Source organism: Fulmarus glacialis, unplaced genomic scaffold (assembly GCF_000690835.1).
Source record: "Fulmarus glacialis isolate BGI_N327 unplaced genomic scaffold, ASM69083v1 scaffold7850, whole genome shotgun sequence".
NCBI lineage: Eukaryota > Metazoa > Chordata > Aves > Procellariiformes > Procellariidae > Fulmarus > Fulmarus glacialis.
Window position 1 is genome coordinate 1,557 of NW_009187043.1, and position 16,801 is coordinate 18,357.

General features: G+C 40.7%; 1 protein-coding gene across 1 annotated transcript; it reads left to right on the top strand.

The window, feature by feature from the left end:
• Positions 1–216: 216 nt before the first annotated feature.
• SFXN4 (sideroflexin 4) lies at positions 217–10,739 on the top strand. The gene is made up of 12 exons (XM_009573566.1): positions 217–285; positions 1,207–1,233; positions 1,339–1,393; positions 2,158–2,183; positions 3,600–3,650; positions 3,736–3,801; positions 3,917–3,985; positions 5,229–5,319; positions 6,975–7,090; positions 8,065–8,150; positions 9,306–9,420; positions 10,622–10,739. The coding sequence occupies exons 8-12, from the start codon at positions 5,247–5,249 to the stop codon at positions 10,697–10,699; spliced, it is 468 nt and encodes a 155-aa protein (XP_009571861.1). The 5' UTR covers positions 217–285; positions 1,207–1,233; positions 1,339–1,393; positions 2,158–2,183; positions 3,600–3,650; positions 3,736–3,801; positions 3,917–3,985; positions 5,229–5,246; the 3' UTR covers positions 10,700–10,739.
• Positions 10,740–16,801: the final 6,062 nt, after the last annotated feature.

The window sequence follows — 16,801 nt, forward strand, 5'->3', positions numbered from 1 at the left end:
GGGGCCTGAATAATCTAAAAGTTTTTATGACTGTGAATTAGTTGTGTGGTGAGGTGTGTTCTTGCTTTAACTGCTTTGCTGAAGGACAGGTGCATTAGCTTGACATTCTAGGTTTGTATTTAATGTGTCTTATAACTGATACATTGCACCGTAGAATATTGAAATCTGAGTTATTTTTTTCTCATTGGTTTGTTTTTTTCTCAAATACAGGATGAAATAAGAAGAACCAGGTTATTATTGCAAAACAGTGGAAAGACACTAAGTGAGCCCCTACAGAATGAACAGGTATTTTGGAGCACAGTTTATAGAAAATAGAGGTGTCTTTTTTCATGGCTGAAAGAGTTGCTATTAGTATAAGATGTAGCAGAGAGAATACTAAGATTCAGATACAAGGGATAAGACAAGAAAAACTCATTACTACAGAGATTTTTCTAATCTATGAATCTATTAGGAATTTCTTTGGATGACTACTGGTGCCAAATTGCAGTATTATTATCCTGAAGAATGCTAGGTTTGTGTATCATATAGCTGAGTTTAAAAGACGTTCTCGGATCACTCTAGGAATCATTGCTTTAAGCCTGTCTATCCTCATCTGGGATGATATAGGTAGGTGATAAATATGCAAAATGCTTACTGAGCTCATTTTGAATCATGATGTTGCATAGAGGGCAGGTTCGTTTGGTTTCACACCTCATAAAATGAGCAGTAGCAGTACTTGGGTGGAAAACTTACTCATGGAATTGCTGGAAAGTAATGCTGAGCCCTTGCTTCGTTAGGAGAGTCTTTCTTTTGATTCACTGTGGGCTTGGCTCTTCCCATGTGGCACTTAGTACCTTCTGTGTCAAAGTCTGAAAGGAGAAATAAAAACTTCTCTGATTCCAGAAAAGCTGAAGTCTTAACATATGTGTTTTAGCCATATTTAAGAATTTTTGTTTTCTGTTTTAAAATACCTCCTAACTTAACTTTTTAAAATTAACTTTCTGTTCTGCCATAATGTGTACTTTGGTGCTGTTACACAGCACATGGGATGTGAGTAAGCTATATTCAACAAGGAGTATATGGAGAGAAATGTTAAGGTAAAATTAATTAAAGGGGTGTATACATATGTGGCATTCCATATAAAAGTAAGTTACTGGAAAAAAAAGATAAGATTTTATCCAGTCTTTTCTGAAACTCGATTACTAACCTAATTTTCAAATTGTTTAGACAAAACAAGCCTTCCTGCTAAGCCTGGTAAGTTTACAAAACATATAGAAATCTCTTTTTTTCTTTCTTATTGAAGTATGGCAAAGGTGATCTAATTTGCATTTTTTTCTTCTTTTTTTTTTTTCTTTTAAGTCCAGTGTACATCCTGATACAGACAAGATAATTCCTGTTTTGTTTAGACCTCCGGGTAAGTTCCCGCAAGAGAAGTTTTGTGTATGTGACTGAACACCGAAGGGAAATAGCTCATAGTCAATAGACACCGTGATGCTACAGTGATACTCTTCTCCGTGTTAGTTGCATTGTCATGTCTGTTGAAGATTTATTTATTCCTACAGTCCTCCTGAGGAATTTTTCCCACAGTTCATCTGCTCGGCTAGGTGGAAATAGTCTGACCAGTCTCTGTTTTTTGTCACTACAGAATGAGTTCCCAAATCCTTCCACGTGTAAAACAGTCTACTATAAGCTAAGTTTTCACTTGATGAATGTGGCTACTGTATGAATTTACTTGCTGTGGTGGCAGATAAAGTCTGCTTGGGGTGATGTTTAGGGAGCCAAGACAGCACAGGTTGTTGATCAGATATAACCATACTTAAGCTATTTACTCATTATCTCGTATAACCACTCACAGCTGTGACAGCCTTTGTTGCCACCTATCTCTTTTTGAATAGAGTGAGGAGAAGCAATTTCTGTTCAAAACTAGTTTCTGAGTAGCCATCTTGAGTGGAGTTTAAAAGGGCTTCTTTTGGCTATAAGCTGTCACCAGGTATTCTGGCTTCTTGAATGAGGAATGAAAGACAAAGGTTAGAATTGAAGTCCGTGGCGATGGTGGGTTTGTTGCGGGCAGTGCTTTACTTAGACCTGAAACTAGAGGGGGGAAGTAAGGGGAATTTTTTGCTCAAAATCTAGACTCGGCAGTTATTTTTACTGAAATGAAGCTTTCTTTCTTTTTAGCTTTCCTGCCCATATCTCTTCCATTGGTGAGTAATCATGAAAGATGCTAGTGTACCACAGGGTTTACATTTTTCCAAAGCCAGGGGTTGGAGGGAGTGAATAGAAGGTTTTAGGCTTCTTAGTTGTATTTTCAGCACAAGCTTTTTAAAAGACATCTATTTTATGGGAACTGCTGAGTAATCTAGAAATCAAGCCCTTAGGGAATCTCATTGGAAGTCCAAACCTGTTAGCTACCTTCCTTCAGCAGTATTCAAAGAGATTGTTCATGCGTGAAGGTCAGCTTTCTGATGCAAGGTGAAATTCTCTAGACGTTGAGAGCAAGGCCTGGTTTTGTTCTGTTTATCCTCAAGAAACTGGAACTGTGGTAGGAAGGAGTCAGACCTTGTGTTCTGTGTTTCAGACCCAGAATATGAATTTTTTCTTATGTAGATTGTGCATTTGCAAGTAAGAAATGGTGTTGTCAATAAATTACAAAAGATATAAAAATAAATTCTTGTTACAGTGCTCAAAAATTGCACCATTTTGTTTCATAAAATTTGTAGCTGCAGTTATATGCATATCTATTTAGATACGTTTGCCTTTGTATACTCATATATGTATATGAGTATACATCCCGAGATACGTCATTGCATATAGAGATTACAGCATGAACTTACATGGCACTACTAGAAAGTATAATAGCCATCCAGACTTTCATTAAATTCATTAAGAACAGTAATAGAATTAACAGAGATTTCTTTTTGATATTTACCGCTTAGTGCTCTTTCATAGATGTGGTTAGATTCAGCGCTAGCATTAATAATAAAGGTAGTTGATCCACTAATATTAAATGAATTACTGATCCTCCTCTGAGGCTTTGGTCCATGCCCTCCTCTTATTCAATATTTGCCTTATCTTGATTGACTCTGTACTTTGGGAGTGCTCCACACCTGGTAGGCCAGACCTCAAGAAAGGCTGTGGTTTATTAAAACTGAAGTTCTTATTCACTCTCCGAGTTGGGAAGTAAATCCTAGGATCTTAGATCAGGTAGACCTAGTATTTATATCCCCACTAGCCAAAACAATCTGACCCTTTCTCATTCACTACTTCAATTACATTTTTATTTTCTTAGTTATTTTATTTGCATCTATTTCAGCTTCACAGGTACAAATGCATTTTTTATTTCGGGTAAGAAAGCATCTTGCCCAAATATTCTTGCACACAGTGTTTTAATCACTGTGTCTCTGTGTTTTATATTGGATAGTAAAAGTGAGTATGTCACATCTGTGGCAAGGAAGTGTGTTAGCCTAGAATCGAAGCAAATCGCTTTGGGTGCTGACTGGAGCCTTTGACCCTGCTGCAAAGAGTAACACAGCAGTTCTCTTCATGCTCTAGCCCACCACTGCTCACCAAAAACTTCTAGACTCATCAAACCTGATTTTCTTGTGGGGTTTTCCTCTTAGGTTATTGCTTCATCTCTTCAGCTCCGGGCAAAGGAAACTTTTTTTTGTCAGGTAATTACCTCTTCCTTTCTACATTTACAAGTCTTTTAGTCTCAATCCCAAATTAATTTTTACTTATAATCTCTCCTTTCTGCAGTTCGTGTTTCACACGTATACCACAGGATTCACCCTATTAAATGGAAATGGTACCGCAAAGGCTGAAGTATGTGTTGATTTTTATTTTTGAAATCATCTTAATTGTACAAGACCATTTTGAACATGATTTACAAGTGTTTTGCAAATGCATTTATGGAGTATGTTTCTTCTGTCTTTCTTAGGAGTACTCGCTTCAACAAAAGCAGATCTTCTATGGCTTGGGAGCCATTTCCTATGCAGCATGTATTGGTGTATGTATTTGCTCAGTGATTGCTTTCCTAATAAGCTCTCCTGAGAAGGAGTAGGTGCTGAGATAATCACACTGCCAGATATCCTTCAGGCTTGTGCTTTAATGCTCTACTCTGATGTCTTGCTCCAGAATTGTTGAGAATAAGAATTTTCCTGATCATCTGTCAGCCAATACCTTGCTTGGCTTCCTCTGATGCTTCCTCTTCTGTCCTTTTCTTACTATTCTGCAAGCTTAGAAAATGGGTGGTGAGAGGAAATGGCCAGGGTTTACAAACAGAGTAACTCACTGGGTTGCTATAGTTAATTTTTTGATGTGGTGCTGTGGAAGAGATCTGTCTAGCTCTAAAAAATTGGTGAAATCTGCAGGCATCTGTACTGGATAGAGTTAGCTCAGATCCCAGAAGCAGCCCAACCATGAAAGCACTGCACTGAATGCAGGTTAATTAGCCTTCTAGGAGGGCTAGGTCACTGAGGGCTACCTAGCTAGCTCTGTGCTGTGATGGAATAGGAATTTGTGGTTTCCAGAGTTTGCTACATCAGAATGAGCTCCGGTGTCCTCTTGACGCTCATTGCAAGTGTAGATGGCCCTATAATGCATTTCCTCACTCTCCACACTAAAAAGGGATTTTTATAAGTCTTCTGGCAGAAAATTATGGCCGTTCCTGCTTTTGTTAGATGGACTTTCACCTCTGTCCACTAGGCAAACAGTTGGGCCAGCAGTGCTCAGGACTTTACAGAGGTCTGAGGAGGCAGCTATGCCTGTGGGTGAATGTGGGAGTTCTTCCCCTTTGTCCTCCAAGGGAGATCTGAGTGCTAGCTGGTGTCCTGGCCATTTATTCCTAAATGAAACTTCCTGCAAGTGTATTATGGGAATATAGAAACTGCAGAGAATCAGGAACAAATGCACAAGTGCACCAGCTGTCCTGTTGCAGGGAGAGAGCAGTATGTGTCACAAGGCAGTTGGACAGATGTCCAAAAAATATTAGTCAGAGGTAATTGTTTTCCTTTTTATGTCTTTGTATTCATACTGCTATTGTCCTATACATAATAATGTTTAATGCTTTTATTATCATAATATTTTGTATTCTTATCTAAAAGAGTGATTACAAATACCTTCAGTAACTAGAGAACATATAGGTGATAACTATGTATTAAGTCACAGATCTATTTTCCTAAGCAGTTGTACATACTGAAGTACTGCACATTTTTTTAATAGAAGGTGCCTGTTTCCTCCCAATGCCTTAGGCTCTTCCTCTTGTCTTCATGAATCGATACACATTGAAAAGTTCGTTAACGCAACTAGTTGTCAAAAAACTTCTACCCGCTCCTCTTCTTGGTGAGTATAAACAAACTGTACATCGCGCAGCTGGTCTGAGGGCCATTTGCTGCCCCCATCTGACTGCAGAATTTTCTTGCCCTTGCACAGATGTGGTCTGACTGTTTCCTAGCTGCCCCTTCTGACTGCCTTTGCTGGGTACTGTCCTTTCTGTGTGAGTTAACACTCACTGATCAGTGTAGCTCTATTTGATGCTTGCTGGTTTTTAGTTTTAGAACTGCAGAGCACTCTTCTGACCTTTGTATGCACGACATGCAACTGTTTCTCCAAAGATATCCAGGGATGCAGTTGGCATTTTTCTTTGGCTTGGACATTATACCTGAAACCATCAGGACTTCCAGAAGGGATCAGGAGGGCAGTAGCACTCAAACTGGTATGACCTGGTGTGGCACATACATGATACCAGAGTGTGACACAGCTCTAGGAGTGCACTGGCATAGTTCCTTACTCAGGTTCGGGATGCTGCTGGCTACCTAGCTGGTTACCTAACTGCTGACAGTATAGAAAGTGGGAGTTGTTACAACAGAGTATTATTAAACTTGCAAGGTAGTGGGACCCAGTTCATTACTGGAACAGCTCTACTGACATGGTGAAGTGGCACCAGGACAAGTTTAACTATTTGATATCATTAACTGATTTTCTAATGCCATTAAAGAAACTTTTTGGCCTTTCCTAGGGGGAAACTGGTAAAATTAAAACAAATGTCATATCCTCTGTTCCAAGTTATGTGAGATGGCTACCCAAATCTTTTCGAGGATCTGTATAAGAGCTTTCTGACTTGTTTCCTTTGGAGCAGGTGTTAAAATGTGCTTCCCTTTTCTTAAATATAGAGAGAAACCTGAGGGTAATTGATTAGTATTAGTCCAGCATTTGAAAAGTGCCATCTGTTACACTGATGTCTTTATTGAACAGCCCTGTCAAAAACTAATAAAAAGAGAAATCTACTATTTCAAACAAGGTCAGTTTGCCAGACTATGCCCTGTTATGCCTAGACCTTGGTTTAGAAAAGAGAAAGGAGAAAACCAGCTAGGTGACTAACTCCCATTTGATATGGCCTTTATAAGGGCCAGTGGTTTGTGTTTTCAGTGACTGACTGTGGGATGGATGTTTTCAGGTGCCTTGTAAAGCTGGGTCTGGAGGAGACTGAAACATTCTCATCTAGGATCCAGCTGAAGCACTGCCATTTGCGACAGACACACAGCTGGGCAGACAAGTGCCATAATGAAACATATTAGAGCCAGTGTTCCCCTGGCACCCTCCCTTTCAAATCAGGGATGCAGCCTTTACTTCACGTCAGTTCCCATCAGGGTCTTCTTTTCTGTGCTGGATTTTGCGCTGACCAGTACAAACCTATCCACAACACAAACCCCTCCCCTTTCTCTTAAGAACAAAGTACTGTTGATTTGAGCTGGATGGCAGTGATTGAAAGCCCTGAGTCCATAATGATAAATAGCACCTTTTAGGATTGGGCCTTAAAATCTCACTCAAACTTCTGAAACAAATATTAAGATCCCAAGTAGTTTTTTATCGGGCAGTCTCTTCTTAAGCTGCCAGGTTATTCAGCTGTGAACTGTTGAAATGCACATAATTATAAATGTTACTATTAAGATAGTCCTTTTGGATCTTTTAAAACAAAATCCTTTTTAACTCTGCAGGCTTGATGAGCGCATTTACTGTGGCAGTGGTGAGAAGCCCAGAATTTGAGAATGGAATTGAAGTGATGGACAGGAATGGCAAGGTTGTAGGACTGTCACAGAAGGCTGCTGAGAAGGTAGGCGAGGGGGTGGAGGCCTCTCTTGACTTGCCTTTCATTCCCTGCTAAGAGCTGAATGTGGTGCTGAGAGTAGATAGAGTTGGATATATTGAAATGAGGAATCCCAGATCAGGTGCTGAATCTTTGGGTAGGCTTGGACTAGGTCTCTGGAACCAGGTTGGCCCGTGTCTTGTGTCTTCAAGGGTTGGCAGCCTCCCCAGCCTGATATACAGAGTGCCAGAGTTGAGCCACAGAGACACTAGCACAGGCATTTCTGCTTTCCTTGGTCACCTTAGAAGGAGACTCTTGGACCTTCTTCTGATGGGACACCTCAGAGAAAAGCCCTGTATTGCACATATCACATGCACCTTCTATAGGGGGAATATCATTTAAAGGCCGTGCCTCCCAAAGGGTAATGCCCTGATCTACAGTGTGCTAGTGCATTTTATCTTGGGCTCCAGTTGCTGACTCTGTATTTGCTCCTTGCCTTGCTCATCAACATCCGCTGTAGAGCCTGGCACAAGAACGAGAGCAAGGAGTCATATTTTATGTGCTATCAGTGACCCTCCTTTTCTATGCTGCTGTCCAGAGGGGAGGAAACAGCTAGATGAGCATAAAGATTTGTGGACGGCTGGAGAGAGAACTTCATATTTGACACAGGATAGTTAGGATGCCCAGAAGGTATACTTAAAGCACAACTTAAAAAAAGCAAGCCTCAGCAAAGTTATTATCATGGTAGGAAAACTTGATATGGCATCAGTAGTTTCACCTCCCTTTTAAGGTATTTCTTAGTCACAAGTGGAATATTTGCCACTTGTAGGAGTTTAGTTTCCACTTAAGAAAGAATTCCTCTAACAAATGTTTTTATCCCTCATTAATCTGCTGCTTGAAACTCCAGAGTATTATACAAAAAAGTGCTCACAGAAGCATGCAGTATTTGAAGCTGCACAGAGCACTGCTTCAACAATATTTATTTTTCTCTCTCCCTGGAGGCCGTTAAAGAAACAGCATTGTCCAGAGCAGCCTTGTTTGGGACAACATTCTTCCTGCCAGATGTGCTTATGTACTTTGTGGAAAGGTAGGAGTTACTGCAAAAGGGCTGGGGATGCCTGGTCAGTGTGTATTCTGGTTTTTAGTCTGCCTGTTACCACTTGCAGTACTACTTGCCTTGGTAGAAGTGATTATCTGGGAAGATTTTGTTCAGCTATTGTGATTCATTTAGAAAAGTAAGTGAATCTGGTTATGTCCGCATCCATGCTTTGAGGGTTTGCAAGAGATTGTGTAAAACTATGAGGGTTTCCTCTCTGCTCCCATGCAGGAGGCATGTTTGTGCTCTCCTGACAGGCTGTTGGAGGTTGCGTAAAACTATGAGGGTTTCCTCTCTGCTCCCATGCAGGAGGCATGTTTGTGCTCTCCTGACAGGCTGTTTTCCAGCACCTACGTTCCCTAACTTGATTTGAGTCCCAATGTCTGGTGTCAAGGTTGTTCACAGCATTTAGCTTAGATTGTTATTTCTGAAGAGGTAATATGGCACTTGAATTTGCCACTAAAACTGGATCCCAACTTCCAAATAGTTTTCCATATATTGTAAAACATGTTCTTGCTTTTGCAACACTTAAAAACCCTGTATCGTAAGAAGAATTCATTGTATGCTTTATGAGAGAATTCTTAGCCTGCCCTCAGCTTTTGGTAGGGATCATCTATGTCATGTAATTTGGTATTGCCTAAATCAATTCCCTATCCCCTTTTTTAGCTTAAGGGACTTCTGTTACCAGAAGACATAAATGCAGATGTAAGATAAAATTTTAAATATATATCGAGTAATAAATTTTTGCACAAGGCAAAGTAGGACTGCCAAGAGGAACTAGATCTGAAAGGAAAGAGGATAATGCGAGAAAAACCTTAGTCAAAGAACTGAGGCACTTTAAAGTGCTAATGCATCTTCTCTTCTTTTGTCACTTTGATCTTGCTGCTTATTTTCTTAATCTTGTATTGACAATCTGGGCTTGGAAAATGCTGCAGATAAATACAAAACAAAGGGAAAGAACAGGAAGTTAGGAGTAAGAACATAGGAAATAAAGTAAGGAAACGTCTTTAGGATTCGTAAGCCTAGGTTATTACTAATTTCAGTGCAATTTCAACCACTAAAATAGTAGCTAATGCTCTTTGTCTCACTGTCAGATTATTTTTTGAGCCCAAACTGACACACTTACTTTTTCAATGTCTTGGACAGAGCAAAATTTGCAAAAACTCCACGTGCTTTGGCTTCAGTGAGAATGCTTGTGATTACGTCAGTACTAGCAGGGATGCTACCAGTTTCACTGAGTATGTTCCCGCAGTGTGGGGAGGTAAGTCCTTTCATAGGAATTGATTTAGGATTATTGTTATATTAAATAGTCATTCTACAACTATGGCCAGCAGTCTTAAAGCCACATAGGAAAAATCAATAGGATTAATGTGGTTGTGCATCTAAAATGGGGCAGCGGAGAGGCTGCTTGTGAAGGCCCATGTACTAGGCAGAGGCTTACAGGACTTGCTAGGTCTAAGTTGAATTGTGTGTTATTTATATTTACACTTTTCAATGTAGATTTATCAGATTTTCACAACAGTCTGAAGAAGCACGGTCAGGTCTTAAAGATTAAAACCAAGGCTCTTCCAGCACTGGTTTCAGTCCTGCTGGAGAAAGGAAGGATGTAGATGAGAGTTTTTTCCTTCATGCAAAGTCAGCATGAGCTCATCAGAGGGGTAAACCAACTCACATGCGACATCTCTTCACCCTGCCTTACTGAACTGTGAAGTGTAATCCGTTCCCTGGGAAAGTACGCCTTCCTGGCAGGTTTTAAATGGAGGACGTAGCCCTTGCGCTTTGGAGAGAGCCAAGTGAGAGAGGAGTCTGGGGTTCCTTTCTGCATTTATTTCCTCTCCCTTATCAGCACTGTGTGAATATTCTCAGAAAATCACAGACTGGGCTCTTGCAATTTTCAGTAGTTTCTTTTATTTGCCTAAACTTTTTAGCATTGTAATCTCTTTTTTTAGATTTCTTAATCTCTTATGGCAACAAGGGTAAACTGAACATAAATAAGGGGACTTGGGAGAAACTATGTACTGAGAGTATGGCTGGTTGGTTCCCTTTGAGCTTCCCAATTGCTCAGCCCACAGCAGAAGTTGTCCTGGGTGAGTCACCCAGATATATTTACGGTTGGACTCGATGATCTTAAAGGTATTTTCCAACCTAAATGATTCTATGATTCTACAGTGAATGGAGATGTCACTAATGCTCTGTTTAGATCTCGGGAGTACCTTTAATTTTAAATAAAACATATTTCTTCCCTTATATGTGTGCATGTAGAAAATGTCAGAGAAGCAAAAAAAAGCCCCAAAACAAAAAAATCCCTCAAACCCCCAAATAAACAAAGAACCCCAAATCCTATACAGTCTTGCTTCTGAATACAGTATTTCAATTTGTGCAAAGTTCAATGCAGTAATGAGGACTTAACATACACTTACCAGGATATGGTGGTATTGAGTCCCTTTTTCTGTATGTTGCAGATAAAGCGAGCAGACCTTGAACCGGAAATTGTGTCATCTACAGAAGAAACGGAATTATTCTACAATAGGGGAATTTAGAGATTGGGTTTCGTATATAAATGTGTGCTCTGATTGAAGTCAATTCTGAATGCATCGACAAATTCAGTTGGCACATGTGACTGATGGAATCATGAATTTATGGTGGCGAACGTACCAGATTTGGTATAGAATGGTGTGGTCTGTAAATAGGCAGACTCTGCAAAATGATTTTGCAAGCCCCAGCCCACAGGCAGGTACGTACACATATCTTAATGCTGTAAATGATATTTGTACCAGAAAGCACTGTAACACACCGTTTGTCACAAACTGTGTTCTGTATGCTTCCTCGTGTGATTGGTTTCTTAATTAAAAGACTATTGAATACAAAAGTTTGTTCTGTTGCTGCAGCTTTTGACATACTGCTTTCCAGGAACACAGCTGGTAAAGGCATTAACAGCAGCAGTCCTTTGGGTAAAGTCAAGCTGGTTCTTCTCAAAATACTTACTTTTTACTTTTCATTGTATTTAGTAACACTCATTTCAAGGATGAGACATGAGTGAGGTAGCCATTACAGTGATAGTAGACTAAGCAACCCTGATGGCAAAATTGGTTAAATTTAGTTGTTTAAGAAGCGCTCAGGAAACGGGTGTCAAACTTGACTAAAAGTGACTCCTGGCTTTCTCGACATCCTTGAAGGAGTTGTGAGGCCTGATGCATCTTGAGCTTTAGAACTTGTTTTTTTACGCCGAAGGCACTGGGAAATCCTGTGGCTTTCTGACCTTGTGGTGGACAATGAGGATTCCCTGCTTTTGCAGGTTGACAGCGTTTACCCAAACAAAAGAGCTGTCTTTCAAGATGTGGCCTAAGGGTTAGCCTGTTGATCAGTGCGGTGATAAATTGTGCTGATCATACGAAATTATTCAGGGGACCAGGGCTGCCTGTGAAGAGTTGCAGAAGGAGCTTACAACACTGGATGTAAAAACAGGTGAAATAACAAATGGATAAGTGGAAAGTAACGAGTTTGGCAGAGAGGATAATCCAGCCTCACATCTGGGCTGTGAGCTGACTATTAACACTAGGAGTGGAATTTAGGGGTAGTGACAGATAGCTCAACATGTAGTTGAAATTTGAAGTTCTTACCAAAGGGCATTACGGATACTAAAAGCTCACATGAATTTAAGAGGATAATGGGCATTTCCATCAAAGGGAATCCATTGAAGGATACTAATTCATGGAAACTACACCAGCAAAAGAAGTTCATAAGCTCAATACTACTGGAGAGTGGAAGGGGAAAATACCTTGTTTGCCTGCTCTCGCTCTCTTCTTGTGTCTGCTTTTGGTGGCCATTGGGATTTGACATTTGGCTGAATAGATCTTTGGTCTGGCCCAGTACAGCTGCTTTCATACGGTTTGCTGACCTGCCACAAAATCAAGATCAGACCTTCTGCTGGGGGAACAAGATAGAAAGAAGCTCCACAAGTGTGGTAGGAGACCCTGTGGTTGTGATAACTATAGGCAGGGGTCATAGGAGAGATGGCTGTAAGATCACTGAAGATGTTATGTGAGGTGCTGCTAAGGCTGTGTGTGACAAGGATAAATATGCACTAAATAATGCAATAATCACTTTCACAGAAATAATTTTACAAATACAGCCTCCAAAGTCTGCCATACTTTAACTTCCTTAGAGCGCAATACACAGGCGACTGCTCTCCTATTGCTGGAGGATTAGATTTCTTTTCATGGTGTGGGGGAACCAAAGATTTCCCAATCCACTCCATCTCTACAGGAAGACAGCAGCAAAGAGCAAAGTAAGGAAAAATAGCAGGCCTGGTCTCTTGCAGGGACACAGTTCCTGCTGTGCTTTTGGCACTGAACAAAAGCAGGAAGTAAGGGGTTGAGTTTAGTTTCTTGTTTGAGTTCTGCCTTTTTTGAGCCTTCCTCTAACAACTTACTGCAGGGAAGGGTCAGACAAGGAAAGAGGACAGGGAAAAGCAGCCCATCCTAAGGACCTGTAAATTGAGGGGAGCATGCTGTAAAGTTGTTCCAGGAAGACAGTATGGATACTGTCTGCAAGTTGCCAAACCTAAGAGTGGCAAAGAGTTTGCACTACTCCACTGGAGGAGTAAAGGATCATTCACACCTACTGAACTCAACAGGGATCACTTAGCCTTGCCTTTGTCGGTCATGTTCTTAAGTACACAGTAAAATCCCATCAGGGTCAAGAATATAAAAGCAATTGTACTCTGTCAGACCAAAGGTCTGCCTAGCCAAATGTCATCTCCAGAAGCAGCCAGAAGGAGACACAAGAAGAAACGATCACATCAGCCTCAGCTCTCCTGAGCTGCGAGGACACTAGGGATAAGGAGGCTTGCCCTGCTCTTTTTCCTTAGATACCACAGGGTCAGGTGGAACAGGCTTAAGGTCTCAGCCTGCCTCTCTCAATGAAGTGTTTGTCTCCTTCCAAATCTTTAACAGTGGCACAGCTAACATCCTACAGTTAAATTCTCTAAAACCCTGTTTCTCTATTAATCCTATTTCAATAACATACCAAAGGCAAACTCAGATGGGGTCTAATTCCACTCTCAGTAAACATTAATTGGCACTACAATGAACACCCACACCTCTCCTCACTCCTTTTTTAAACGTAATTTAAAAATGGTTAAAGTAAACACTAGTTACATGAGCCACTGTGGAAGCGAAGAGAAAAAAACAGCAGAAGAGCAAAGCCAACAAATGGAAGATAACACATTCATGAACTTTGAATCGTCATGGTAACTAAACAAGCTATAAATTCTCTGGCACCACACTTGGATGTTTTAAGCAAATTGATGTCATTACAACTCTGTGAGTAAGGCTTATGGAATAGGTCTGGTAATAGTGTCTGTTATTACAGCTGCCCATTATCAAACCCTACCAGCTTCTTACTGAATACTCAACTTGAAATTTGCCATATTAAACACAGCTCCCTCAGGGTTATTAAATACCTCTTTCCTTTCCCCCATTCTCAGAAATGTTTCTATTGCCCTAAACAGAATCTTCCAGAAGAGGAGGGCAGGCACCTGCCATTTAAATTGTCAGCCCAGGTGATTCAGCTGCTTCCTGAATCAGGGCAGAGAAAATACATTGCTAAAAAGGCCCTGGAATTCTTGGTCTTGAAATAAAGTTGTTATGAGACTAGAACTAGAACTGCCAGGACCAGACGCCTGGTGTCCAGAGGTGTAAGTGAGGGGAACAAGACTGGGACAAGCAGAAAAGCATCATGTTTGAAGGACTTGGGAGGAGAGTCAGCACCTACAGGACAACCTTCCCCTTTGTAACTTACAATAGATTAACAACATACCAGCCCAAGGCAGGTCTGTCTCCTGCCTTTAGCACCGGCCAGTGTGTTAAGTGACAATGCATTAGTGGCGGAACCAGTTTAAGGTGTGGTAAACTACAACAGATGGAAGCTTTCAGCTTCAAGGAAAACGTAAGTCTCAGTACAGCACAATACGCTAGCAGTTCCCCACCTACTCAGTTTGTCATCTTGAAATTTAGGAATACACAATGAGGCTTCCATGTCCCTTTAATGTAGCTTAAAAAAAAAAAATAAAATCAGCCACTCCCATGTTAGGAAATACTGAGATCAAAGCATTTCCCCAGCCGGAGCTTGTGTCCCTGTGCTACCCCCAAGCCTGTAACACAGCCACGCTGTTTTCCCCCACAGGCCATAGGGGTGGAGGAAGGAAGGACGCAGGCAGGGAGGGAGTCCTGCACTGCGACTCCGTCCCTATCACACAGCGAACACCAGGCCATTGCTGCACGGTGTCACTCGGGAAGGAGCTGCTGCCCAGACTTTGGAGTCTCCTCCCGAGTCTCCCATCATTCGGCAGCCACAAGGAATGACCTCACCTGACCAAAGATCCCTCTGACTCAGACTCCGGCCAGACAGCTGCCTGGGGAAGGGTGCCAGGCAGTACGAGGCAGCTGTGAACTTCCTACACTGAGCCTTATGGCTTGTTTTTAATCTAGAAATTCAGCTGCTTCAAACAACATTCACAACACCTTATTAACAAACTATCATTAGCCCTTTCGGTAGCTGGGGAACTGAAGCAGTCAGAGGTTGAAATCAGAAGCAGCCCGTAGGTTTAAGACGGATGCTGTCAGATGTCCTGCATCAATTTTTTCCAGGTTATGCAGCATTGTACTGCTCTCAGTTGGAACATTCCCCCCCACACTTGCCTGCAAGGGAGACAAGGCAGACCAGCTCATACCAGGGTCTAAAAACCCAGGGACAAAAGCATTAAAAACAACAGTTAGCCTTAAGGGACTAGCCCAATTTACTCAGAAAAACTACAACTGAAGGGATTAACTGTTTATCCTGCTCCCCTTTGCAAGCCTTTGCTTTGTTCACTATCTACCTTCCAATATCTGCAAACGTAGTGCAGATGTTATGCTACAGCCACCACACTAGCTGGTTCATGTGGGCAATGAGCAAGGCGGAGTGCTCGGGGAGTACCTTTTGCCTCAACTGAGGAAGGAGCAGTGCTACAACTTTCATTTGAATTCAAGGCTTTCAATTACTCTACGTGCTGCAGGCCTTCTGGAGGCACGTCTCTTAGCAGGTCAACAGGAACCATCGTTCACCATCTCGTATTTATCCAAGAACAGAAAGGCAGTAAGATGAGAAGGTAGGAATGAAAATTTCATTTTACACGGTCTTTGCTTCTAGGAGGAAGAAGAAAGGATGTCATCTGACTTTGCAAAACCAGCAACTGCACACACAGTCTGCTTGTGCGCATCCTGGGGAAAGGGAAGTGAGAAATAAGCAGAAATCTTTCCCTGTCCTGACCTTCCAGATTTTTCTATTTTATTCTAAACCTTTTTGAGAGGAAACAGTGTCAAAAATCATTAAGAAAATGCAAGAACATTAGGACAACCTTTTGAAAGTACTGAAGCTGAGGGAGACCAATACATCTTTCTCAGCAGTGACAAAAAATCAGCACAGATGACAAAACTGTTTGAATGTGTAGTAGTACAATTCTGACCTAAACATCAAGCTGTAGCTTAATCCCATATTGCGAAACTAAGAGCCAAGGCCTGTGACTCAGTGGTCACAACTATTCAAGAATACATTTACATAAATTAAAGAGTAGACTGTTCAGGATTTTTTTAATAGACATAAGCATGCTATGAGTCCAGTTCCTTAAGTGCAAAATTATATTTCATTTGTTTCGCACAAACATCAGAATACAAGATCTAACACAACACCAAGATTTCCAACTTAAACATTTCCAAAACAGAAAGCAAAGTAACTATTCAATATTTAGTTTGTAACTGAGCTTTTCTGCTTTTTTGGTTGTCTCCAACACCCATACTACCTTAATGATATACCTTAAGGCTTTTTGTTAATAAGAAACTATGTGAATTTCTTCACAGTTAAAATGTGGTGTTAAGACAGCCGACTGAAAGCATGTTCAGGTTTTTCTTGGTGAAAGACTTGTTTCAGTGGACTTTAAAGTAGGTCCTGAATGGAATTTTCAGCATAATTTTGCAGTTCTGCTATTCTGACTGTTGTAAAAAACAGAAGCAGCAATATTGAAAAACCGTTAAGAAAACACATTAATGGGCAAATGGGGGAAAAAGCTGCAAAGCACTTACAGGTAAACGAAGGCAATTGCAGTATTTTTGTCAGAAATTTAAAAAAAAAAAAGCATGTTTCCATGCTCAGAATTTAAACTGCAGAGTAAGTGTTTAAAGTAGAATTTTACACCCCTGAAAATAGGGGATTATTCTGAAGCATTTTCATTTACTGACTGTAATAACTAGCCATTTTATACATAGATGCCACATTCCTTAATCACATTCTAAAACAGATTTCCTTAACGTATAATACATAGCAAAAGGACAACCTTTTTCAAACCAATATTGCTTGCACATAGTTATTGATGAGCTCTACCAGTTTCAGAATAGCAAACATCCAATTATTTAACAATATAAATATTGATTACTAAAGTTTTAATCATAAGTATAAAATCTCTATGTAAAACCACATGCTACAGCCTATCTGTACAAAGGCCAGGAAAAAGGTTATTTTTTCTTATAACAAAGTGCTACTGCAGAATTGACTGATTTGTTGTGGACATTTCTGAAGAAATACAGATTGTTTGGCTCAGAGTATTT

Coding starts and splice junctions, on each gene's coding strand:
- SFXN4 (XM_009573566.1), top strand. CDS start 5,247: ATGAATCGATACACATTGAAAAGTTCGTTAACGCAACTAGTTGTCAAA. Junction 7,091..8,064: donor CACAGAAGGCTGCTGAGAAG/GTAGGCGAGGGG, acceptor CTCTCCCTGGAG/GCCGTTAAAGAAACAGCATT. Junction 8,151..9,305: donor CTTATGTACTTTGTGGAAAG/GTAGGAGTTACT, acceptor TGTCTTGGACAG/AGCAAAATTTGCAAAAACTC.